This window comes from Haliotis cracherodii, unplaced genomic scaffold (assembly GCF_022045235.1).
Source record: "Haliotis cracherodii isolate W230 unplaced genomic scaffold, xgHalCrac1.p SCAF_5, whole genome shotgun sequence".
Classification (NCBI taxonomy): Eukaryota; Metazoa; Mollusca; class Gastropoda; order Lepetellida; family Haliotidae; genus Haliotis; species Haliotis cracherodii.
The window spans coordinates 43,877,740-43,905,173 of NW_027266308.1; the positions used below are offsets into that span (position 1 = coordinate 43,877,740).

The 27,434-nt window shown below is 39.3% G+C and overlaps 1 protein-coding gene across 5 annotated transcripts in view; it reads left to right on the top strand.

Moving 5' to 3' along the window:
* Positions 1-27,434, top strand: part of LOC139442050 (uncharacterized) — a 124,362-nt gene that overhangs the window by 25,351 nt on the left and 71,577 nt on the right. For 4 of the 5 annotated variants that reach the window (XM_071222832.1, XM_071222831.1, XM_071222835.1 and 1 more), the window contains exon 2: positions 11,231-13,537. In XM_071222832.1, coding sequence (XP_071078933.1) covers positions 11,321-13,537 — 2,217 coding nt within the window. In that variant the 5' untranslated portion in view covers positions 11,231-11,320. Of the gene's footprint in view, positions 1-3,867; positions 3,915-11,230; positions 13,538-27,434 lie in introns of those variants that run through there. The other variant, XM_071222833.1, reaches the window with a different exon arrangement.

A 27,434-nucleotide genomic window follows, 5' to 3' on the forward strand; every position in this document is an offset into this window, starting at 1 on the left:
TCATTGGCTTCTTGTCTTTCAGGCAAGTACACTCTTGAGTAATGTAATGTTCGATGTCACTAGCCATGTGTGGCCAGAAAAAGCGATCTCTAACCAGTGCTATAACACGATCTATGCCCAAGTGTCCCATGTTGTTATGCAGCTCCTTCAGAACAAACTTGCGATATTGTTCTGGCATGACAATCTGTGATCTAAAAAGGCCTTCAGGCAGGTGAGTCTTCCTGCACAAGATCTGATCCTCATTGAAGTACAACTTGCTCCATTCGTGTACCAAGGCTCTTGTCTCTGGTGGCTCTCCTCTCCTCTCAAAACGCATGGGTTTACGGTTTTTCTTGAGATAGTCTCTTCCCCGTTTTATGCCAACATCCTGCTCTTGAACTCCTCGGGGTCTATTGAACTCACGACTGGAATTACCTTTCCCAGCTCCTGCTCTACTTCTCTTGCACTAGTTCCAAAGGCTGTAGCCCACTCATGGTCCGCAACAAATGAAGCAAAAGTTTACTTGCACACTGTCTCCAAACTGTTAGGGGATATCTCCTCTGTATTACCTTTCACAACTTGATTGATGTCCAGTGGCATGCGCGACAATCCATCAGCATCTTTATTGGCTGGCCCTGGTTTGTAGTGAATGGTGAAGTTGAATTCCGCCAACTCTGACACCCATCTGTGCTTTGTGCTGTCCAATCTTGCAGATGACAGTATATAAGTCAAAGGATTGTTATCCGTAAAGCATAGTAAAGGTAGTCTCTAAACTTATCTGTTATGGTCCATTTTAAGGCGAGAAACTCCAACTTCCCTGAATGAAGATGGTAATTCTTTTCTGCAGGGCTCAATGTCCTTGATCCATATGCACCCCCATGCTCAATGTCCTTGATCCATATGCACCCCCATGTTCTTGGTAAAGAATGGCACCAAGACCCTCTTGAGATGCATCCACATGAAGAATAAATGGCTCATTATAATCAGGATAGGTCATAATCTTATCAGCCAGAAGGAAGTCAACCAGTTCATCCACTGTGGTCCGATGTATCTCCTCCCACTGAACATGCTGGTTACTTGCAGCCTGACCTTGTAGAACTCCTTTCCTCCTTGATTGTTTTCCCTTTGATCCCTTTGTGTCTGCCTTTAGGAGATCATACACTGGTTTCGCCCGCCGTGAAAAATCTGGAATGTATTTTCTGTAGTACCCTATGAATCCCAGTAGCTGTCTCACCTCCCCTACTGTACAGGGTTTCCTATTCTTCAGGTCAAGCACAGCTTGTCTATCAGCTGGGTTCATCCTGTACCCAGCAGCAGAAACCAAGTGGCCAAGATATCTGACCTCCCGTTTAAAAAGTTTGCACGTGGTTTCAACTTTATACCCTTTGACGTCAGTCTCTGTAATACTGTTCTTAGGTGTTCAACATGGTCATTAAAATTTTCACTAAACACCAAAACATCGTCTAAATAAGGCAGACATATTTCGTCTCTCAGTTCTTCCAGACAATCCTCCATGAAGTGCTGGAAGCATCCTGGTGCCTGTGATATACCAAAAGGAATATGATTCCATTGGTACAAACCGGACGAGTAATGAATGCTGTCAGATGACGATCCTTTTCTCTTACATAGCCCTGATGATAGGCTTTCCCCTGGTCAAGGAGTGTGAACCACTGTTTTCCTCGCAAAGTATTTAGAGAATCTTGGATTCTTGGAATTGGCTGTCACTCGACAAAACTTTGACGATTTAGCTGGCGATAATCCACGCATAGTCTCAGGCTGCCATCCTTTTTTCGTACACACACAACTGGACTAGAGTAAGAGGAAGATGATTAAGATACCCATCCCTTTCTAATCAAGTCGGTCACATAATCCTTCACTTCCTTGTGCAGGGGTGGTGGTATTGATATGTAGGTTTTTCTAATGGGTGAGTCATCCTTTAAGTTGATTTCCAATTCTAGAGAAGGAACATCCCCAACATCATCATCAGACTTTGAAAATACCTGACAGTTTTCATGAAGGACCGATCTTACTTTCTCCTGTTGCTGCTCATCACGATGGTCCAGGTCAACAGGTGATCCCAAGTTTCATCACTTCCTGGTGCTGCAGATTCAGACTGCTGCTGTTTATCTGTGCTGTCTTCCTTCCGCACAAGTGGTATTACTGACTGAACTGGTTGTACCTCTCCAAGGGAAGTTCTGTGTATGACCATATCTACTATCGGGAACTCAGGGTAGGGTACAAACAAACCTTCCCCTGTCACCTCACACACTCTAGCTGTGCACTTCAGAATTACAGTACTTTCCTTTGGCACGTGGATGTTCTTTCTACCTGTCTTGATGGAACAAAGTGGTTGGGATTCTGTTTTTAGCAAACGCACAACCATTGATGCCCCTGTGGAACTAACACCTGGGATTGTGGATTTCACAACATTAACCCAGCTGGAGTCCTTAACACCTGAAACATACACTTTAATTACATTGTAACCCACTAAAGGCTGTGTCACATCATCTGAATCTGTGACAAGAAAAGGTACAGTTAACACATGATCATCTGTAGGCTTAACCTTAAGATCTAATTCAACAAACCCAGAGTATGGAATTGTGCTATTGCCCAGATCTGATACCTGCAAATCAGTATTAATTAAATCTGAAATTGGTTTAACAGGAATGTTCGGGAAATGGTTCATAAGCCAAGAGTCTCGAGCAAGGCTGACTTGTGCACATGTGTCCCACAACACCTTAGTTTGAGACCCGTTGAGGTAAACATCCATCTCGCATACTTCCCCCACAAGAGAAACCATGGTCTTCTTCTGCTTTGGCGATAGATAACATCCCTTCCCCTTCTGCCTTTCCATGTCATTCCTTGATGAGGTTGGCACCTGTGAGTCCTGAGTTGAACAACCCAAAGCAACTTTCCTGATTGCCTGACAAATGCTTCTGTGTTGCGCCCAATGTCGCCTTTGGTAAGCAATGGATCAGTACGTAGCAGTATGACAACCAGAACACATGTTTGACTTTTGTTTCACCTCCTGTGTGCACATCAAGCATCTTGGGATCTCTTCCTCTAATGGCTCGGTCACTACAGGTCCCCTTGCTGAAGTGACCTCTGTCCGTTTCCCTGCTTGCTGGTTCTGCAACCGATGGTGATGTGATTAGCACTTCCACACTTCCAGCAATGTTTGCACATCTCTCCCTCTTTACAGTTTGGACACACTCTGAATCTTGGTTTAGCTGAAGTTTGTGATTGTACTTGTGATGGTCGTGACTTGAGCTTCTCTCGCAGAGTAGCAACTTCTGCTCTCAACTGCTCAACCTCAGGAATTTTCTTGTCTGCTTCACCAACGGAACCATCAACTTTGTTGACCTTGCCACTCTGTCCAGTTTTCTTAGAAGTCGTTTTCTGTTTTCGTTCATTCCCATCAATAATCAACTTCCCTAGTCTCTGGATCAGCTCCTCATCGGACACAACACGATTTTCTGTGAAACAGCGCATCTCAGCATGCACAGTCTCATCTGTGAAGCTAGAATTCAGCGACTGTATGAACATATTCTGTACAAGAGTCTCATTCGCATTTGTGTTTTCTTCTTTACTAGCAAACAGGATCTTCTGTTTAAGGTCCAGGGCCCTAAGTAGATAGATTTGGGATTCCTCAGTGGGGCCCTGGGCTAAACGCCCTAACTTGGAGTACAAGTCTGTGACACTACTCTCCTTGAAGTGCGATCTCTGAGGATTCCCTTCAGTGTATTTAAAGAGATGTCTGCCCTACCATCTAGATAGTGTCGTAGTGAACTGGAAGGCTCAACAACCCGTATAACCCCATCCACCACTTCCCTCTCACTGTACCCCTTCTCCAACCCAGTGGTAATCTGCCGTGCTAGACTGGCGTAACTTTGCAGCATTTGCGATGAACTCCTCAAGTATGTTAAACAGGTCAGGTGAGGTCAGTTTCTCAGGTTTGCTGATTTGTATCTGTAGTGTCAGTGCAAGATGACAAAGTTGTTCCTTGGATAGTCGATACAGCAGTCCCTTGGCTCTGTATATGGCCTCATCTGCCATGGTTACCAATTATTTCATCCTGCCTACGAGACTCAGGAACTCTAGACATGGACAACGTCAAACATGGCTCCCATCCCCTTCTCCAAAGTTGATGGATCTCTTGCAGTCCCGTTTCACCATCAGCGACCTCGGTAACGTTCTACCCCTTGAGTGTGGGACATAGTCATCTCGCATCCCGGACGAGCCCCCAAAATTGTTACACTTGCCGGGAAGCAAGGTGAGATGCAGCCACGAACCTGTGGGGAAGAATAACGCAAAGATAATAGCTGATGTTCACTCGGTGCTTTACTGTCAAAAATGGCGAGTCTCATGGAGGCCAAGATCCTTCAACATATGTATCACTCAATGGTTACACAAATAATTGGTTACATGTTGATAACATTGTGTAGTGTGTACTACAATCTATATACTTTCATTGCTTGTTGTCTAGGGGTATATTTACTTAATGAAAGTACAAACAACTCTGCACCAAGAGCACATGGCAATTACCGAATGGTACTATAAAGAACTACAAAGTAACTACAATTCAATTGGAACAACCACTGTGTATTACAGAACAAAATAATCCAGAAATGACTGGCATATTAATGATCATCAAGACACTGAATATGCATCTTTGTAATGCTTAACTGCTGTTGTTACATACAAGGTAACAATACTGATTCAGTCTTATGCAGTTACTTTAATATTCCAATGTCAACTTGATTATTGATTATCTTGTTTGTATAAAAAGTAATATTTAAACAACACTTTTGTGCTTAACAATAAATTTCAAAACTAAAACAATTAACAGATTCTGACAGGAGATGACCCATTTCACACAGGCTGTTATTGTTTATCATGACTATGAGATACTATTTCCAGAAATTCCTTGCAATTATCGCTAGATGCATGAATATTTAAGCTTATTCCTTGGTATACTACTGTGAATTAAATATAATTCCAAATACAGAACAGCTTCCTTCCTACACATGCCAAAAACAGTTAAAAGAGATGAAAACACTTGTTTACACATGGGCGCAGCCATCTTGAAACTCTCAGCACCCTTAGCGGAAGGAAGATAACTCATCCTGGCTTAACATGCCGACAAATATAAACCATTGAACGTGGAACTTAGATGAATTGATTGACTAATTAACTACTAATCATACTCCTAGGAAACATGAAAAATATCTAACATTCATATATAATAATAGTCTTTGATGGCTTAAAAATATACACAATTTACATCAACTTGACTGATCACGTTACCCGTGAGGCCGGTGCAGTCTGACCCTGAACTTGCCTAGCTAATTCTAGAAAATACGTTATTGTCTTTTGTACAAGAGGGCTTTTTTCTGTTTTGTCCGGGTAGTCCTGTGGGTACCCCTGTCCGACTGAGGACCCACCCGACCCTTGTAACCAAGTTACCCATACCAGCCGTATTTTGTACACTGCATGTATTGTCTTTTGTACAAGAAGGCTTTTTTCTGTTTTGTAGTGAACAAAGACTATACCCAGGGTCATAATTCTCTAAGGGTCACCGAGGTATGTAGGTTGTCAAACATGAACATATGCAAAGGGTCTGAGTATGGTGACAATGTCATTGACAGTTGAAGAACATGTTGTTTATGCCTATGTCACACTGATTGGATGCTTTATGAAACTAGAAAAATAAACAACGGCTATGAAAAACATTGAAAAGTTCAAAGTTAGGTGATGGAAAAAGCTTCCCCAAACACGCCTAAACACAAACAATGGTTTAGCCCATGCAGGTGCAATGAATGACAATTATAAACCTATTCATTGGGATCGCTATTAAGTAAGAGACTTCTTTCTATAGGCATTAAAACCTGTTGTGAGGTTTTACTTTCCAGTCTGGTTAAATCTCATAAACATGGACGTTGTAATGTCCCTGAGATTTTATATAATATCCCAGGGATATTATATAATGTCCTGGGTATTTTATTAATATAACTTCCGTTCATATTGTAACATGTAATGAAATGTAAAATCAAATGACAAATGTTTTCTTTATATTCCCGAGGATCGAACTCGCAACCTTCATATTTGTAGCCCACTGAGTGGACCACGAGGCTACAGAGGTGTTGATAAGCCTCACTGGTTTTTAGAATGTCCTTTTCAAGATCCGTACACCAGCAACAGATATTTTACGCTCGTTTCCTAAGGTTCATGGAAAGTATGTTCGAAACATAAAAATGTTGATAAATGTTGTTTTTCGCCCCCTTGGTTTTTCCCTCTCCCCAGGGCATGCTCTGTCTACCAAAACCTCGTGAGCGTGTTTTCCCATACGTTACAGTCTATGGGGGGTATAAAAGGGTTCATTCCAGATGCAACTGATATACATTTTTCTCCTATTATCTGCATGCCCCCTGAATAATAACGCTAAGTATATACACAATACAATTGATCAAGTAGTAAGAAAGTTAATCATTGTTTTTGGTACTGATTTGTTGTGTTGTCTTTCATATCCATCAAAGAGTTAGGTGGAATTTTGTGTTTTCCTGAATGGGGTTTTAGTAGGGCTGGGATGGGTAACTCGGGTACTAGGGTTGGGTGGGTACTGAGTAGGACCCAGGTACAAACAGGACTACCTGGACCCTTGGCTAGTCACATGATATATTGTTTAATGGCCAGACTTATCTTGAGTTACAATACAAGTCAGTGATGTTCGCATTTCTTTCTGACTCATACGTATTGGAGAAAACACGCTCACAACGTTTTTCCCCGACCCCCAGGGCATGCTCTGTTTACCAAAACCGAAGGAAAGTGTTTTTCCATACATATAAACTGTCTAAATTGATTAAATGTTATAACGAGCATCTATAAATGAGGCGCTTCATTATAGCGCTTCCTTGAAGACGTGATATCATAACTTGTACGTGAAATTCGCTGTCTTGCCAGGCGGTCAAGAGCACTTGGATGTGTCAACAACAAAACACAACTAAAATACTTACTTTTAAATGAAAGTGAAATCTTTGGTTTCTAAATGTTTGTGTTGCAATATTCCACTTCTTTTAAACTTTTCAAAATGAAAATTCGTAAATTTTTAAGGTGTTTTTTGCTTTACAAGATTTTCGACTTTAAACAATCCAATTGCTACACAAAGGTAGTTGTGACGTAACGGCTAGCAGTAACTGCACATGCAAATTTTGCAGCATTGATAAGCACTTGTTTAAAAGCATTTGTTTTGAAACCTCGCTGTCCTTTCACCAGAGACTCTGAAGTGAGGTCGCTTTTAAATGTCCACGCGGAACTGTACACCTAACATTCAATTTTAATTGAATTAAAATTTTGAATTGCTACTTGTTGTTGTTTTTTCAGTTACTTGGTTAAACCTGGGATTTGAGGTTTTACATTTAAAGTAAAACCTCCAGAACGAAAAAAACACCTCATAATAGGTTTTACTTTGAAAGTAAAACATCTTAATGGGTTTTACTTTGAAAGTAAAACCTCACAACAGGTAGATAAAGAAAGGTCACCTGTACTCTAACTGCCTTTGATTTATGTAGGTTATCAGAGCTCTCATTATGCTGCCTATTTGCATAAAATACGCATTATATAAACTGAAATATGCAGACAAATCAAATCCCTAGTGTGTCAAATACGCAACAAAATCTATAAATACGCTATTGAAATAAAACAAATGCGTATATTACAACTGTTAGATAAAACGATTGTGTATAAGCCAATCGCAAAATTCATTTACCGATTGTTACATTCAGCAAAACATGTGTGACAAACAAACTCATATGTGCCGCTAGACATAGTTTAATATACCTTAAACAGTCGCTGATTGGTGCTTCTAAAAATAGCGCCAAGGTCTTTCTCACAATGCTAGGTTTTGTAAACAAAAAGGCTTCCCAAAGAGGTCGTCAAAAGCAGACGCTGCTAACGGGTCAAAACAAAATTTCAAGCTTATCTAGAGCTCAGAATTATCATACAGACATAGTCTATATAGTGTTCATCAATATTTTGTTGCTATGTGGTTTCCAGTTTGGCTGTGGTGAGACAGAAAGCAGAGTTAAAGAGGATCTGATTGAGAATAATTGCCTCCACTATTGACAGCTTATGTTGCAGACGCTAAGCCCCAGCTGGATCTCCAGAATCACTTTTACATTTAAAGTGTTGGCTGTCCTTGAACTGTCACAGTTAATTTACAGCCACACAAGCAAACTACTAATAGTACTATTAGTTATAAAGGCTTGAGGAAATCGGTGGTGTTAGGTGTTGTGACTAGTGAAATTTGAGATAATACGTCACTGGACATGATGAATACCATTTAAATTGCATTTCCTGTTCTGCTGGGCATTGTTTCATATGAGATAAAGATTACAGTGTCTGTTTTCTCGTAAACTAGTGAGTGAATTAAAATTGAACGTCACATCAACATTATTTCAGCCACATAGCGACTTCTCGTAAACTAAGCCAGAAATACGAGCAACAAACTGAACTGACATTTTCACCCAGATCTACTGGTGATTCAGTGAAAAAATACCCAGTGATATAATGTAAAGGATTTTGATGCAATGATCAGAAGAAATTTTATCTGAAACAATTATTTTATAAGGAATAATATGTTCCAGCACCTACTTATTTTTGTTGCAGCTTTTGTTATATATATTTGAAATCATAATAACCATAAACATAGCACTTTCGTACAGCTGAGTGCTATTGCCAGATTGTTTTATGTGTGGACCAACTTGACCATTCACCATTTAGGCTGCTTTTTTTACAAAGCAAATACAAAAGTCCATCTACACTAAATGCACTTTTTTATTTTGACATGACATATTGCCTAATAGAACAGTTGGATGAGTCACCGTTAGAGGTTTTCTGCAGTCGACGTGTGATATATGAGATATGTATCAATTCGAGATATGTATCAATTCTGTCAAGTTAGGTTCATTTCAAGGCATTAATAGTAGTATTCTGAACGTGGTTGACGTTAATAATGATGAGTTGGTGTGATGTACCAGTCAGTTGAAAGATGATTTTGCCTAAATTAATGTAAACAATGTTGAATGAAATTTTGAATAAAATTAATGAAATGGATTGCAAACATAAATCCAGATATACAACTAACCTTTTTATATCCAGACAGTGTGATAACATGATTGACTTACGTATTTCTGCACAGATTTGTTGACATGGTATTTTCGGCGTTAAATGCTCATGGATCAGAAGTGGTTATTGTGATTTGAAACCTCTGTGTGATGCCTTATGCTTATTAATGATGGAGATTTCCTTGTTTTAATCTAAACTTAGTGATGGGTGATGACAATGTGACATGGATTGTCTGAACATTGATTTATTTGGACTGACAGCCTCCGTGGTCTAGTGGTGCTCGAAGAGCAGAAGGTCAGGGGTTAGATCCCTGATCGCGTCATACCAAAACACATTAAACCCTGCCTGGTGCTCCGCGTTAAGGGTCAGTGAATCAGAATACTGTGTCTGTGTCTGGATATTCATGCCAAACTATGGCATGGCATCTCCGTGGGCTAGCACTTGGAAGTCGGCGTTAGTCAGGACTAGCACAAGCAGCCACACACACATATATGTGCATGCATGTCGCTACTAATAGGGCTGAGACGATATTTACAATTTCACTACCAATTTTCACTACTAATTAGTGTTTAGTGTAATTGTTATTTAAGCAAACATTAAAGGTAAGAATTGATATTTTTCACTTAGCGCGATACTTGTATCGAGAAGTAAAAAATGGCGATCCACCGATGCATCAGGGTATTGTCCCACTATACTGCCAGTGCAATAATCTTGAATGCGACGTAAAACCCCATTTCACCTCACCTCACCTCACCTCACCTCACCTCACCTCGCACCAAGATCGAAACAAGACGGAGAAATGCATTGTGTGAGATAGGCTATGAATATACATATACAATTTATTGTAAAATGTTCAATTTATGGGGAACTACTTTTACTCTTGAATAGAGTAGTTCATTGTAGGATTTTCTGTATTCTTATTTCTGAACAATATTGCGTTCATAAAGTCACTGTACCAGACAAATACTTGAATTGTGAATTGTTTGCGACAACTGTGGTAACTGTGTTCAAAGAAATTTATCAGTAGCTGAAATGGTAATCTTGTAAGTCTGCATCACATCAGGCTTTCCTCCCACTTCAAGCTGATGACCCGTGAACATTCCGGGTTAGAGTAGGTCTTCAGAAACCCATGCATGCTGTAAAAGGTGACTATGCTTGTCGTAAGAGGTGACTAGAGGGATCGGGTGGTCAGGCTCGCTGACTTGGTTGGTGCATGTCATCGACCCCAATTGTGTGGCTCGATGCTCATGATATCAATCACTGTATTGTCTGGTCCAGACTGGGTTATTTACAGACCGCCGTTATATAGCTGGAATATTGCTGAGTGCGGCGTTAAACAACAAACCAAACCAACCTGTGTGCACAACAATACTCTTATCAAGACAGGCCAGGTCAGCTTCGTGCTGTTCTAGGGGCGGTCGGGTAGCCTAATGGTTAAAGCGTTCGCTTGTCAAGCCGAAGACCCGGGTTCGAATCCCGACATGGGTACAATGTGTGAAGCCTATTTCTGGTGTCCCACCCCCCATGATATTGCTGGAATATTGCTAAAAGCGGAGTAAAGCCATACTCACTCACTCGTGCTGTTTTAGGGCACATTGTTGTAAAACAGAAACACACTCCTGAGTTGTCTTTTCTCTCTTTTAAATTGATGCACAGAAGTAAAGAAGACAAAAAAATGCTAGACAGAAATTGAATTTTATGCATCAAAATAAAAAACAAATTATTTTTTAAAACATTGAATGCCGCTTTGAACAGTATTCCAGTTATATAAAGGCGTGTGAGCTTTTTGTGGGAGGAAAGTCTGAAGTGATGCAGGTCCCAGATGTTTACTGGTTTGATGAAACCCACGGGCATGTGTATGGCGCTGACAAACCTTGAAACATAATCAGAGCAAACCAGGATTCAAACCCATGATCTTAGCTTTCTGGCAAGCCCAAGGGCTGCAACTCTGCACAGTGAATTGCGGTGTCTTAGACAACTGGGCCAAGAAGAGAGAATTTTTCTAAAATATCACAATATGGTAAAGAAGAACATAGGCACTTGTTTATTCCTTTGAGTATATTTCATCTCTGTCATTACATTACGTACCACAATCGGCATGTATCAAACTGATTGGTTTATGTTTCAGGTGATGTCCGTCTCAGTCTACACAAGATAAAGTTTGGACATTCTCAAAACAGTGAAAACATAATTTAATGGAGCACCAGTCGTGGCTAAAATGTCAAGTGAGAAAAACTTTTCCTCAAGGAAATCTCGAGGGGGTGCTTCAAAATCCACACATCCTCCTGAGAACAAAGGTGAATATCCGTCTCCAGAGTTGACTTTGCGTTCACAATTGAGTGTAGTATTACGGAAACAAGAAAACCTGTCTTCCAATCGCATTCACCAGGTGTTCAGCCCCCAGAGACAAATGGCAGTTACTGAAAGAAGACAGGGAGGGAACGACCTGTCCACAAATCCATCACCAGGTTTGTGTGATTCCAATGTACAAAATGGTATCACTGAGAAAAAACACACTCGAAAAGATATCTTCCATGTTCAGACACATGAGACTTGTAAACCTCGGAGACAAATGTCAGGTTCACAGAAACAGGATCTTTCTCCTAATCAATCCATACAGGTGGAGAGAGAGAGATCAGTAATGTGTGATAGGCTGAAACGGGAGGATCACTCTCCAAGTCGAACTCAGGTTCAGAGGGAGAGGTTGTTGATGGAGAGTCGCCTCAAAGGTCAGTCTACTCCTGGTCAGGAGCAAGGGGAAGTGATTCAACAGGTCAGGAAATCATACCAGTTTGATAAACCTGCTCCCTCGGAAGTATGGACTAAACCGTTTCAGATTTGTGTTAAGAGGAGAACAGCTCACAATGATGTGAGCAGAACTGGTTATGATTTTCAGTCAGTGAGGGACAAGTTCGAGCAGTGGTCACAGTGTTATCCAGTTCAGCCTGTCGATTACAGCATCACTGCAGGGCTGAGAGGTAGGTCACCAAAGAAATCTCCACACACTGGTGGAAACAAACGATCTCATAGTGCTTCATCACCACAAATATCATCCCGAGCTACACACTCAAATAGACTGTCAGTTGAGGCAAGCCAAAAAAGAAACTCATTTTCGGGTGAATCGCTTTCTGAAAAATACTCAAACTGTTCCCCGGTTTCATCGCAGCAGTCATCAGACACTATCAATTCTAGGACAGTGATCAAAAGTGTTTCTTCATCTGGTGGTTCTGGTTCATCCTCACCAAGCCACAAAACAAGTAGCTACTCATCTTCAAGGTTCCTCTTGCCCGAAAGCTCTACACATGTGAAAACTGATGTGGTGAGTGCTTCCAAGCATTCAGTGGCTGCGGGACATGGGCACAGGGAATCGAAATCTCATCACAAAATGCTCAAGAGCCCAGCAAGGGCTTCCAAAATGTCAATAAATACACCTAACCAGTATTGTGAAGATGAAAACAAGATGGTTTATCACAAGGAAGTTGCTGTGGATGATGCACAGCAGACGTCAAGTTTGCATCGTCAAGACGAAATGCACAGTTTAGATAATTGGTTACAGTCTGTTCTTCAAGCAAAGGAGACGGATAGGAAACACTTTGAACAGGCTCAAAAACATTGTGGTGGAATAAAACCGCTCAGCAAACACACTCTTGCATCAGAGCAACACCAGTATAGTTATTTGAATCAGACAGTTCGAGACAGAGATGTCAGGAAGATGCCTGCTGGTCAGGGACGACATACAATTGATAGTGCTCAAAAACACAGTATTTCATATGAACATGATACTCGTAAGGAACTGTCCAGAGCCCATATTGATGGACTCAATGGGAATGTGCCAGCCAATAACGAATCAGTGCTCAGACCAAAGAACCCACCTTATATATGCAATTTCTTGCCAATAAACTCACAGGAACCCCCTGTGACTATTTGTGTTACGGAGGAACCGGATGATGATGTTCAGTATCATTCATTATCCAGAGCTTCAGTAGATGAAGAGCCATCTCCTCAGCATCTTCCCCTCAGTCCTCGGAGTAGCTTCGGGAGTGTGTGCAGCTTCAAATCCAGTAATGCAGACTCAGCAGTAGACATGAATAACCCAGATGAGGAGCCCAGCGAAGACTCAGTGATAGACAATAAGTTATTGCAGATCCAAAATCAGTCGCATCACAACCGGCAATCCATGTCGGACTCTTTGTCCTATGTTCCTCATCTTAAACTAAATCTTCCAACTGTTGTTGTCAGTGATCACAGTCGGCCAAAACAAACCAAGTCTCTGCTGGACCTCCAGACAGGAATCCTGGAACATGAATATGATTCCAACGAATTGGATAGGATACCTCATCCATGGAGCCCTGAAGATTCGGCATACTCAGGAAACTCAGATCTGTCCATGGATGACTCTGAGGAAGAACAGCCGCTTCCACCACCAAAGAAGAAGGTAGGTGATTTAGTATGGCTAAAAATATTTATAGTCTTTGTTTTCAGGCACTGAGCGCATCATCATAAAGTCTGCTGCACTTTTCGTTTTTTATTTCCTTTTAAAATTCTTTTTTTATAAATGTCTTCCCATATGTGATCCAATATAGCATGCAGTTACTTCCCTTTACATGTGCACTGCTTTACTGTGCATTGTGTGTTATGGTCATGGCAGCAATAGGAGTTTGTATGCCTGTTTATGAATGGAGGCCCTTTTCCAGGTTACATGAACAAGCAAAAAAAAAACCACCGCCCACTCGCACTATTTTTTCAAAAGTCATTGCCTGAGAACCAGTTATTTTATTTATGAATCATTATATTTGGATATTATGCTGTCTTTATCAGGGCCCTTTTCAACAAACCGATCTTAGTGCTACGATTATCTTAAGGTTATGTTAAAGTAAGGGATTTACGTTCACCTTAGCGCTAAGATAACTTTGTGGAACGGGGTCCAGGGATTAGCCTCGGATTTTCAACTACTGTAAGTGTCACAGGCAATTTGGATAAAAGGCATTATTTTATTCACAATTGGGAATTTTTGTTATAATGATGTAATGACAATAACAAAAATTCAGACTTTGTTCATTTCCATAATTTCATGTATTATGCAACACCACATATAGAGTTAAGGCTAATAAGTACGAAAGAGGTTGATTTTAAGTTTTTTGTTGATTTTTTTTAATATCTTATTTGAATATGACACAAGCTGATTTTTGGAGGAGGCAGATCAAAGATAATGTGTAAAATTCAGGATTGAGAATACATTTGTCAGTCACACGAACATGTCAAATTAATTTTCATTGCATTATTTTAAACTTTCTATAAATTTGAAATTTGGCATTTCCCGTGACCTAAAAGGGCCTTTTAGCTATTAGCTAATTTCCCATCTGGAACTTTTGCCAACACTTTCTGTAGACCAGAGGATGAACATCAGCCTCTGAGCATGCCTAGATACATCCCTGCAGCATACCCTTGGACTTGCAGCTTCCATTTGCCCGATTTGATCTAGCTTCTCCTGACGCCAGTCTGTAAATAACCGAGCCTGGAACAGACAATGCAGTGATCGACATCATGACCATTGATCCTCGCAATTGGGATACGATGACACGGAATCAACTACAATTCCACCCAATTCATTTATCACCTCCCATGACCAGGACAGGTTCTCCCAAATCTCTCCTGGGCCGTTTGACAATGTGTCTTGAGGTCCATTTTGATAATGATTTAACAAGGTATTTAAACACAATTCTGCAGCAACAAGTGTAATTGCTGTTGGTTATTGAGCTGCTATGATAAAGCTGAATTATTGTTTATACTGTTATCACATAGGGCTTGGGTTACCTCCCTTTGTTGATTTCTCCCATGTATATCACTGATGGTGTGATCCAAGGTGCTAAATTCCAGGGTTTTTAAAACCTATATTTATTACCTACGAGGGCAAATATATCGGGGTTCATGAAAATCATATGTGCCAAAGGGTCATATCACGTCACGAGACAACAGTGTTTCTGTCATCCGGACGGAATTGTTGATGTCATTAGAATCTTATTGTGACGTGAGGTTGAGGTTGGAATGACGTCACGCTAGAAATGACGTCATAGCTGAAGATTGTTGACGTCATTCTACAAATTGTGGTTGCGCTGCTGTTGCAACTTGCTGTCCTTATAGGTAAACACTAAAATTCATCTCTGTATGTAGACATCTTCTTCGCTAATAAATAGAACATTACATGAGTGTTCATGTCATATTTACGACACTCGTGCCTAATTTCCAGTATTTCCTCATGTCGTAAACATAGCTTGACATGAACACTCATATAATATCCTCTATATATGACAACTCGCGTCTGCTCTTTCATCAAAAACAAGAATGGAAACATATATTTATTCTGGAGTTGTTTACCTTGTTTACCAGCACTTTACCTGTCAGTAACTCCGAAGGCGTTTAGTCTGTGTCCCAAGAGGGGCGGTCGGGTAGCCTAGTGGTTAAAGCGTTCGCTCATCACGCCGAAGACCCGGGTTTGATTCCCGACATTGGTATAATGTGTTAAGCCCATTTCTGGTGTCCTCTGCCGTGATATTGCTGTGATATTGCTTAAAGCGGTGTAAAACTCACTCACTCACTGAGAAAAACAGAGAGCAACTCATCTAAGGTACTTTGCACAGAGAACACATGATATCAAAATGGCCAACATTTACATTTATCATCCCTATTCACAGTGTTATTACTTTCATCAGAGACCATATTCCGAGGGACAGGCCTCAGCAGTAGATTATCATTAACGATCACTGTCATGCCTATGAGTGTAATTGATACATTTAGACTACTCACTGTCTAATTAGCTCTGTTTAAAATGTTTTGTATTATTTTGAAAATGAGAACTTTTTAAATTAAATTTATATGTTGTTTAGCAGAGAAAGTAGTCCAAACTTTATATCTTTAAAATGTAAATTTCAGCAAACACCGTCTCAACAAGACGATTATCGCTTGAAATATTCAATGTTTTTTCTAATGCACAAAATAATGGTCACATGTTATAAATCTAATTTTAGTTCATTATTACAATATATATTGGAGATACATGTCCTGTAAGATGTAGTGTAAAGAAGTGTGGTCGACAAAGAGTAACAAGGTTATAATTTTAGTGATACTTTCTGATGGACTTCCAAATAATTAACAAAATAAATTATGCCACTACAAAGAAATATAATAAATCTTCCGAATTGTGATTTTCTTGCAGGCAGCCATTTCTTTTGGTATGATCGAACAATGGGATGTGGTACGAATATTGATGTATCGATGTTTGTGTGCGCACTTTTTATGTGCTTCATTCCAGGTCGCTTCATACACGGAGTACAGGATTTTGGTTCAATTTTGGTCTTATACGTGGGGTCGCTTTATACACAGCAATATACGGTATACATATAGTTACTTATATGTTATAAATGTCCTTCAACAAATCATCTATGATCTAGGTGCTGATATCATTCTGAGAAGATCTTCTCTCTTGATGCGATCACATAATGGACACGAGATTCCTAAGAAGAGAAGACACAATTTTGGTACTCATATAGCATGTATAGGGGTGACTATTGGTCTGGAAATCACTAATGTGATAACTATTGACATTGAAAGAAACTATTGGGATAACTATTGATATTGCAAGCAACTATTGCGATAATTATCGATAGTTTTCAGTGTATCATTTTAGATGGACTTTCGGCATCCAACACGTTTCTTGTCAAGTTTGTTTTTTTATCTTTATAGCCAAAAGACTTCAAAACACTCGATTTTCCACCCAAATTTGTCCCAAACTCCACTTGACTGTCACCCTCAGTCATATTACTTTAAGAAAGGGCAGCTTACTCTAATTTCTCCCTCGGCTACGTTTGTGAGCGTGTTTCTGTGACTCAATCGCATGATATGGTAACTGTCGAAACTATCGATATTCCTACCTGAAATTGATACTATTGATCGGAAACTGATTTATCAATCGATTTATTGACTTTAAGTGCTTACCAATAGCAATATATAGATATTTCGATTAATATTGACACCCCTATTAACTCATATAAATGATATAAATTCCTTTATTAACAAAACCCTACCTGACAGCAATAGTCAAGATGCAACTTTTTGTGTGAAATGGGGGATAGCCTGATCCATCAAAGAAATACCCTTCAGGTCAGTGATTAAATCAATCAGACAGTGACAGTCAACATAGTTCCAAATGAAAATGTGATGCGACAAATGTCTACGCATAACTTTTCAACTTTGTCAGTGATCATGATTGGTGCCAATTGATTGGTCCATGCTCTAATTGCAACAAAATGAAAGAAGGTAAAATTTCAGCATAATAAAACTGTTTTATATTGAGTCAAAAAAGACCACAGAGGTCTACAACCAGCGATATCTTCACTAAACAGCTATCTGCTGATACTTGTAAAAACCCTCAGCTACGCCCGTTAGACACACAGGAACTCGATGATAGCGTGTATAACATAATATATTCGTATAGCCTGAGCTATGATTTGAACCCAGTGCGAAATCTTGATTAAGAACCAAGATGGCAGGTGTCACTCCTTGTCTTTATGTATATAGAGGGGTGTGATCTTTTCTCTATACGAATATATTACGAATTGCCCTGATGGGCAATACAGACAATGTGTCCTGCTCGTAGTCGGGGTTAAATCATTACATTGGTCATTGCCATTCATTAAGGTGATACTAAGTAAGGCCATGTTTCTAGTTGCTATGGTTACTATGGCTCTCCTTTGAGGATTCCAGTTAACATGGTGATAGAGTGTGTCAAGGCTGTCCATTTGTCTGTTTTTAGTGTATTTAAGTTATTATAGGTATTCTTATTATGTAGGTGATTTATTAAAACTTTTCAATTGATAATTGGACTTTAAGCATCCGATAAGCAGCTGCAATTTGACTTTAAGCATCTGATGATCAGCTGTGATTTGACTTTAAGCATCTGATGATCAGCTGTGATTTGACTTTAAGCATCTGATGATCTCCTGTGATTTGACTTTAAGCATCTGATGATCTCCTGTGATTTGACTTTAAGCATCTGATGATCTCCTGTGATTTGACTTTAAGCATCTGATGATCTCCTGTGATTTGATTTTTAGCATCTGATGATCTCCTGTGATTTGACTCTAAGCATCAGATGATCAGCTGTGATTTGACTTTTAGCATCTGATGATCTCCTGTGATTTGACTTTAAGCATCTGATGATCTTCTGTGATTTGACGTTAAGCATCTGATGATCTCCTGTGATTTGACTTTAAGCATCTGCTGATCAGCTGTGATTTGACTTTAAGCATCTGCTGATCAGCTGTGATTTGACTTTAAGCATCTGATGATCAGCTGTGATTTGATTTTTAGCATCTGATGATCTCCTGTGATTTGACTTTAAGCATCTGATGATCAGCTGTGATTTGACTCTAAGCATCTGATGATCAGCTGTGATTTGAGTTTTAGCATCTGATGATCTCCTGTTATTTGACTTTAAGCATCTGATGATCTCCTGTGATTTGACTTTAAGCATCTGATGCTCTCCTGTGATTTGACTCTAAGCATCTGCTGATCAGCTGTGATTTGACTTTTAGCATCTAATGATCAGCTGTGATTTGACTTTTAGCATCTGATGATCTCCTGTGATTTGACTTTAAGTATCTGATGATGACATAACTTTCATATTTATTATTAGTAGGATTAGACCTTTCGAATGGTGTATAACATGAAGCAAAGCTGTTTTACAAGCAGATTATTTCATTGATAAATGTAGGCTTCATCTATCACCAATAGTCTCTGGGGAAATCATTGTTAACTGGTGTTTTAAGGAGTTAATAAATTAATCCAACACAAGTCTAGAATGATTTGGTAAGTCTAAATTGCCTCAGTTCTTGAAATGAACTATTGTCCTGGGCTCCATTTGGATTTTATTTGGTATTTTCAAATAGATAACAATAATTTCTAAGCCTAAGAGTTCTTGAGTATCCCAGAGCCCGCTTGACATTGCCTGATGAAGCAGGCTCTAATGCAGTACAATGTAGAAGCCAGTGAAGGTAGACTGACTGGTCAGTGCTCTACAACCCCTGTGGTGTAATTGGTTGGATCTTGCCCTGGAGGTCAACATGGTCAAGGAGATTCATGTTTCATGCATCGACATTGTACACTGAAGTGATGAGGCAGTAACACGATGATCTATCCATGTTGAATATGACAGCAAAGCAGGGCACATCCTTCTCCTAATGGGCTGAGTGAATTATACTAATGCATTATGACTGCGAACACATTTAGATACATATAATGGTCAACTGGAGGTGTAACAATATGATGAGGTCCTGATACTATGTTTCCGTATATTAGGGGTGTGATATGATCCGTATCCCGATGCAGTACTATTATTTCACAAGTTGATATTAGCAGGTGAATCACATCTCTGTATCATTTGTCTTTATATTTAAGAATTTGAAGATTGGATATTGTAGGGCAGAAACAAATAGGCTAGCAGGCGCCACTGTTTGGTTGTAACATTCTAACTTCACAGGACCGCCTCCATGATCTGCCTGGAGAGCTGAAGGTCATGGTTCGATCCCCTTGCCTATGTCGTACCAAAAGACATTAAAGAATGGTACTTGTTGTTACCCTGCCTAGCTCTCGACAATAGGAGGATGAAACAAAAACATTGGTCAGCTGGGAGTAGTATGCGGTGTCTGAGTGGGATCTATTCATGTTAAACTGCAGCAGCATCACAAGGTATCTCAGTTGGCTAGCACTATAAAACTGGAATAAGCGATGTATTTCTGAACCTATCTGTATTATAAATTCCATTGTAACAGTTGCATTACATATTTGTGGTTTCAGTCTTCTGTTTTCAGAATAAGGAGCATCAGTCTCAACTTGTATAAATTACACATGAGCAAATCCCCTGCAGGCCTCTAGTCCATCTGCCTGGTTAAATATATCTGAGATATTTTACATGAGGGAGACTTGTCCACACTCTCAGACACATTTCCTTTGTAAATGGACTTTTATTTTTAGCTCCTCTGACTGTAAGTCAAGGAGGCTTATGTTGTGGCCCATTTGTCCAGTCTTGTGTGTTATCCCTCCTAGAATTTTTTTCCAGAGAATTCACTGGAACAAGGTAGCAGAAACTTCCCATACTTGTTCTAACAATCATTATGGTGACACCCCAATTTGAGGTTCAGATCTTTTTGTCAACAGATCCACCATGTTGGTATGTGACCTAGACTAACATCTAGTCTCTGAAATGAACATATTTTACAGATAAAAACAGTTGTTAAATTATAGTTATGAAATATAATGAAAAGGGTGCCAGAGACTCTCTTCAACTGCACAATCAAATGACATCACTAATGGTCTGCTAGTGAAGCTGTTAGCAGTACTTTTTAAACTGAAGACACTGCTAATTACTGTCTACAAATTGAAAAAGTTGGAAGAATGATGTTGGATGATAAATAAAATCTCACCCTCGTGTCTTTTGATATCAAATATATCAACACTCGATAAAAGTGGCAAAAGCCTTGGAATTTTTCCAATTTTATCAACTCGTGTTGATATATTTGATATCAAAAGACACGAGGGTGAGATTCTTTATGTCTACAAATTGAAAAAGTTGGAAGAATGATGTTAGATGATAAATAAAATCTCCCCCTTGTGTTTTTTTATATCAAATATATCAACACTCATTGATAAAAGTGGCAAAAATCCTCGGCCAAACTCGGAATTTTTCCACTTTTATCAACTCGTGTTGATAAATTTGATATCAAAAGATACTCGGGTGAGATTCTCTATTTGTCAAATACTATAGACTTGCATGGGCTAAATTGGATATATTTGTTTCAGGGTCTGTATGACAGGCTATATGTGACCTGGCCATGTCTGTAAATAAATGTCCACCATGTTTATTCCTTGATGATATTTCTGCATGTGTTTATGTGCCATCAATATGCCGGATAAGATAGAAGCCATTTTTAAAGGGGATAAAAAATTATTAATGAATGCAAATCATGGAGACTTCCTTAGCCTTGGGCTCTTTCATCCTGCAAAAAGTTGGCTTGCATATAGAACCCAACTGATGATAGAGTTTGCAAATAGTTTCTGATCAGCAAGTAGCTCGTTATTCAGCTTGATACTTTGTTCATGTCGGTGATAATGGCTATTGTCATTTTTTGGTTCAGGCTTCAACACCATTTGTTATGGAAGGGAGATAACTCTTACGACACTACATTAGTCTATTGACAGTGCATGTATGACACAATGGCAAATCCAGACCAGTTGACAGCTGTAGGTATATATTGACTCCCATGCACAGCTATGTGCCGGAGATAAGTTGTTCAGTTGCTGCATGTGTCAAACACAGTTTGTCACACATAGCAATTGTTCATCCACAGGACATTTTAACGAAATTCATGAATATTCATGAATTTCACTGAAAAGTCGTATGGTTTATAACATCCTCATCACTGACCCAGTAGTCACCCATATTCAACAACAGGAAGCTGACAACTTCTGTATGACCAGGATATTCAAGATGTCCGGTTTCATCCAGATATACACAATACATTCAGAGCCAACCCTTCTTGTGATGATTCATTGCTCATAGTAATTAACATTGTTTTCAGTGCCCAAATAGACAAACGAGGTACTGAAGTGACAGTATATATTTATTAAACCCTAACCTTTAAACAGCAGAGGCGGATTCAGGATTTGGAAAAAGGGGTTGCACATAATACCCAAGTCACGAAGAGACCTGACCGAGTGGGCAGTTAGCATGTTTGGTGTCTGAAAAATGGTGGCTCCTAACCTGTGCATCCCCCATCTGGATCCACCAGTGAAGAGGTTATTTAAACCCTAGGCTATAAGATTGATCATGTTTACAACAGATGCTATCTGAAGATCATGTGATTTGATAGTTTTGTGACATTCTCATGCCTCTCAGGTTCCTTCCTGTAAGCAGTGTGCAAAACAAGCACCTGCCTAGTAGCCCGTGGCTACTTTATTTTCTCCCTTGCAAGTGAAAATAAAATCTTATAAGCCCAACTGGCAAACTTCATTTTCTGTCAAGTGGGATATACTATTTTGTTATTCAACTGTGAAATATGAAATAGGAATTTTGAAAATGGTCAGTGGCTAAATTTAAAATGTTGATATTCGGATGTTTGGGATGCACTGGAACATTTGATGTGTTTGTTTTGAGGCCTTGTCACTTATAAGTTCTGCCAGGGTCTGAAACCTGTTTGATACTGACTCAGATTGGAGTTCTAACCTTGTTCAAAGACATATATATGTATTGTATATATACATATTTGCCTTGTTAAATACACTGGCAACTCAAATGTAAAATTGGCAAGGAAAATATCATCTAGCTAGCCCAGCTGACTTGTACTGTTGAAAAAATATTTCACACACTGCCTTTTAGTTGTTTGTTTAACGCCGCACTCAGTAATGTTTCAGCTATGTGACGGTGGTCTGTAAATAATCGAGTCTGGACCAAGTTACTGTCCTGTGTCCTTTGATTGACATCATGAGCATCACTCATGTTTTAACCAATATTACCTGTAGATGTGGGGGGAATGAATCGCAATCTTTGGCGCCATCATCTGCTTAGCCTGGAATTTCGTTTTTTGTCGTTTTTTCTTTGAAGACAGAGGGAGTGAATTTAGGCAAAGTCAGTGGTATCAAGGAAAGGGACATATCGCTTCATTTGTTTTGCAAAGAATTTTGCTTTGACTCATGGACTAAACAATTTGGTGAAATATTAATGTCAAATTGAGCATCAGAAGTTTTATAGATGATATTTTTAAAAACACTGATTAATGATGTGTCGGCGGAAATAAAATGTGTGTAAATTTGGATTATACATATTTTTAAATTTTGAAGAAAATAGGGTCAGCAGATCCGTCATCCAACAAATAAAAAGATAACTGCCCAATAGTAATATCGATGAAATATTTGTTTGTGACAATATAATGTATGTTTACCACACTGGTCACATCAATCAGACACCCATGAACATCCAGGTAGAGAATAGGTCTTCAGCAACCCGCATGCTTGTCGCAAAAGGCAGCTATGCTAGTCATAAGAGGCAATTAATGGGATTGGTTGGTCAGTCTCGCTGACTTGGATATCATTGTATCATAAATGCGTAGATCGATGCTCATGATGTCAATCACTGGATGGTCTGGTCCAGACTCGATTATTTACAGACCGTCATCATATTGCTTGAATTTTTCTGAGTGCAGCATAAAACAACAAAATAGCAAACACTTGAACAAAACATCCATCTAAATGGATGGAAACTAAATTTGAGCTAAAGATAAGAAATGTGTATATGTGAGGATAATGTTTTTGGTATGAATAAAAACTGTACAAAAGCACTATGTTCCAATGGTAATAGGAAAAACTAGCTACCAAAACCTTTCCCGGTTCATTATGTTTAGGTTCAGGTCTAAGTAAGTTATTCATTCGACTGAAGGTGGAATACAGCTCCATAACATGGCAAATGCATAATTTACTATGTTAAATGGCAACCTTACCATCAAGATAATGTTATATCGCGACTGTGTATCGGTGAACCGTTAAGTACAGAAAGGGCATAGAATGACCTCATTATGATAACGGTTATTATTACATAAGTGCCGTGAGTATCAATTAGTGACATGACTGTATTATGTGACTTGCTTCCATCAATGACAGATTGCTTTCATCAATGTAAAGTACATCTGTCATCATGAATGGTTAATCATGAATGTATGGATCTGGTTGTCACTGAAGTGTTGAGGTCAGAAAAGACGCATTTTTTACGTTAATCGGGTTCATTGGCGTTAAACAATTGTTAATATATCATAGAGACATGAACAGAGAGTTTGTGCAGACACACCAGGGTATGACCATGAAAACTCAGTATCAAAAATGTCAACAAATACTCACAATTTACACTTGTCAGAGGGGTACTCAAAGTATGTGATCTAGACTACCAGTTGTCAGACTTTCACTTTTGTGGAAGCCTCGGTCGCTGAGTGGGTTAGATCACTGACTTTGTGTGCTGGCGATTAGGTGCCTCACTCTGGCAAGTGTGGGTTTGAATCCCGGACGAGACTCAACCCAAAACAGTACGAGAATCTGTACTTTACTAAGAAAGTCCCAAATATAAAATTTGTTAAACACTCACTCACTCACTCACTCACTCACTCACTCACTCACTCACTCTCATCATAGAGATCATATTGTGATTTTTGTTTAATGATTCATAATGACTGCAGTTTATTTATGTCCATTGATAAACAAAATTGCATTGTATCTTGAGACATGTTCTTGAAAGGAATCAATAAAACAAGAAAGACAGTTGCCCAGAGCTAAGCCTTAATGCTAAGACCATTTTCACTCCCTTACGCGCTTATGATGCTTTGTGAAACAGGATCCTGGTCTTCAAATGGAATATGCCATAATTAATGAAAACGTCAATGTGTGTAATTGGAACCAGGAGAAAGTGTTAAGCAATTTGTAAGAGTATGATCTAAGATAAGAAAAGCTAAAACTGAATTGTTTCTCGAAAACCATTTCCGAATAAAGAATTTATGTCAGACTGTTTGTCAATATACTTATCACGATCTCTTCATAAAAGCATGCTTTATCTTCAAACATTCGACAACCTATAATAACTGTGTACCTTTTCTTCAACTTGTTTGCATAGTGGAGTGTTGGTCTGTTTCTTTTTAATTTGAGTCTTTATTGTCACCATGGAATCTGCAGCATGTCCTTGTGGTTGACATGGTCAAAGGCTATACAGAGAGGCATTAACTGACATGCCTCTGTTGTTGTTCGCTGGTAATATAGGCCTGTGTTGCACCTACTCCCTCGCCACCTCCTGTTGCCAATATGGATGTATTCACAGCGAGCCTATTGATTTTGTCTTTTACAATCTATGGGTGAAGCAACGCCAGCCCAAACTCTCACACCGTAAGATATTCTGCAGAGGTGGTGGCAAGAAAATAGCAAACCTGCACTATTCATGAAACCTTCGGGGCAAATGTACAATTTCACGGTGAGAGATGTAGGACTATGGAATTATCATTAATCTGTTGCAGACATGAAAATCGTGACTGTCAATAGTTTCCTTGTCCACGGCTAGTTCCTCCTTGAGCTCACATGCAGTAGCAGTGACGGGTTTGCAGAGGATATTAGGCTACGGATTTAGGTTTAAATTGGTGACATATTTCCTTGGTGTTTTGTTACTCTGTTGAGACTATGAGTAGAAATATGCTGCAAGATTGAGTGGTTAAATAGAGTGACTGAACGTCCACATGTTGCAGCGGCTGATTGGTTTGGAATGAAGTTTTATGGAGACATTGTGTAAGTCCCAAGATGCATAGTTTCCTCTGTAGAAAGTATTGTAATTTGTGTTGTTTTCTTTATTGTTCTAATGTTTACAATTTGGTGTTATATCATTTATTATTCACACTTGTACCATTAGTACCATCAAATGTACTTGGAGGAGCCCAGCTGTCCAAGGTGCTGCAGTTCGTTGTGCAGAGTTGCGTCCCTTGGGCTCGCCCGAAACCTTTAGGTTTGAATCTTCATTTGCCCCGATTATGTTTATTGGTTTGTCAACACCATCTTGGGTTTCACCAGAGTGGTAAACATCTGAGACATGCATCACTTCTGGCTTTCCTCCAGCACTAAGCTGACACGCTGTGTAATAACTGGAATACTGTTCAAAGCAGCGCTTAACCCAACTCACTCACTCACTCTACTAAAGGTTAATTGTAGAGAGTTAAGGTTTTGAAATATGTGTTCATAAATTATAATCAGGCTTATGTTTAATTAGATGGTCTAAAAGTATGTCACAGTGTATCCCCACAAGTGTAAACTTATTTCTGGTGTTCCCTGCTGGACTATTACTAAAAGCAGCGTAAAGCCAAATGGGCGGATACAGAAGGGGGGTGCGGAGGTGCGCACCCCCCCTTTTTATTTCGAAAAAAATCTTTATTTCTGTATAAATTACCACCAAAGACAATAAATAGATCTTAATTGTGCACCCCCCCTTTTCAAAAAAGCTGTATCCGCCCATGAACCATATCACTCACTCACTCATATCAATACTAAACAAACATATTATGAACAAAGGGTCATAAAAATAGCATAGAGTATAAGCTAAATATACCCTGTCATCCAACATTACAGCATCAGAGAGCAGGTATATGTGAGCATACCAAATCATTATAACCCCAAGAAAACATCAGGAATCAGCACAGTAATATCTAAAAGCAATGATGAGCACAAGAAATAATACACCAAATATGTATCATAAGGCATATGAACATAACCAACTAATCGTCAATATTACAAAGTCATTGAATAACAAGATACATGTATATAAAAATAGACTTACTTCAGACTTGGAGACAATGCAGGCCTAGTCACGACCTGGCCAATTAAAGTGTAAAAGCTCTATGCTAGTTTATGGTAATAAGTGCACACATTTGTAATCACGATGTAGGCAATTAAATGCTAAAGTTAGAAATAGGAAACCCTGTCCCAGTTGTAGAGTAGCAGAATACATCCGTCATCAACTTAGGGAGGCGACTGGTGACCATTTATTTATTTGCTCTCCCAACTCATGGTGCAGACACAGCCTGTGGGCTATTTTTACACAATTGTGAACAAGTGCTGGCCCATTGAATTTCATGGAGGGAGTTTTGTGTGATGGGTTACATTTTGAGGGCTGTACGCATTGAGAGGACACCGAAGTGAACGGCATATATTTGTGTCGATTTATCTCCTCACAGTCTCGGGTTGAATAATTCAGAGTGCTAGATTGATCGTATGAGATTGGCGTGATTTGGGAGACACCCCACTGTTACATGAGTGTGAATATCACATCATAGAAGTCACACTTTTGTCACATCTTACACACATCCTGACGGCAAGTGGATTGAACACTACCTCTGTGGACCTTTGGTCAAGGAGTTATAATAAAGCAGACGTCATAAATAACAAGAACATGCGAAGAGTGTTCTCTACTGATTGGACGAAAACTCAAGATACAGGGATAGAGTGTGCTAATATTTGTAAGTAAATCTTGATGAAAAGAACACAGTGGCAATTCCAGTGAACGTAATGTTGTTTTCTTTACTTGGATGAATGCCTTGTATTGAGATGGAACTGTTCCCTTACAAAATTTGAATTAGATCATAAAAGATCAATATCTTTTCAAAATCTGTTCCTAAATGTTGGAACCCATGTCACTCAGGATGCAATTTCGCATGTAATGCATATTTTGCACACAGGTTGTGTCAGGAAAAAAATTAATATTTGGAATA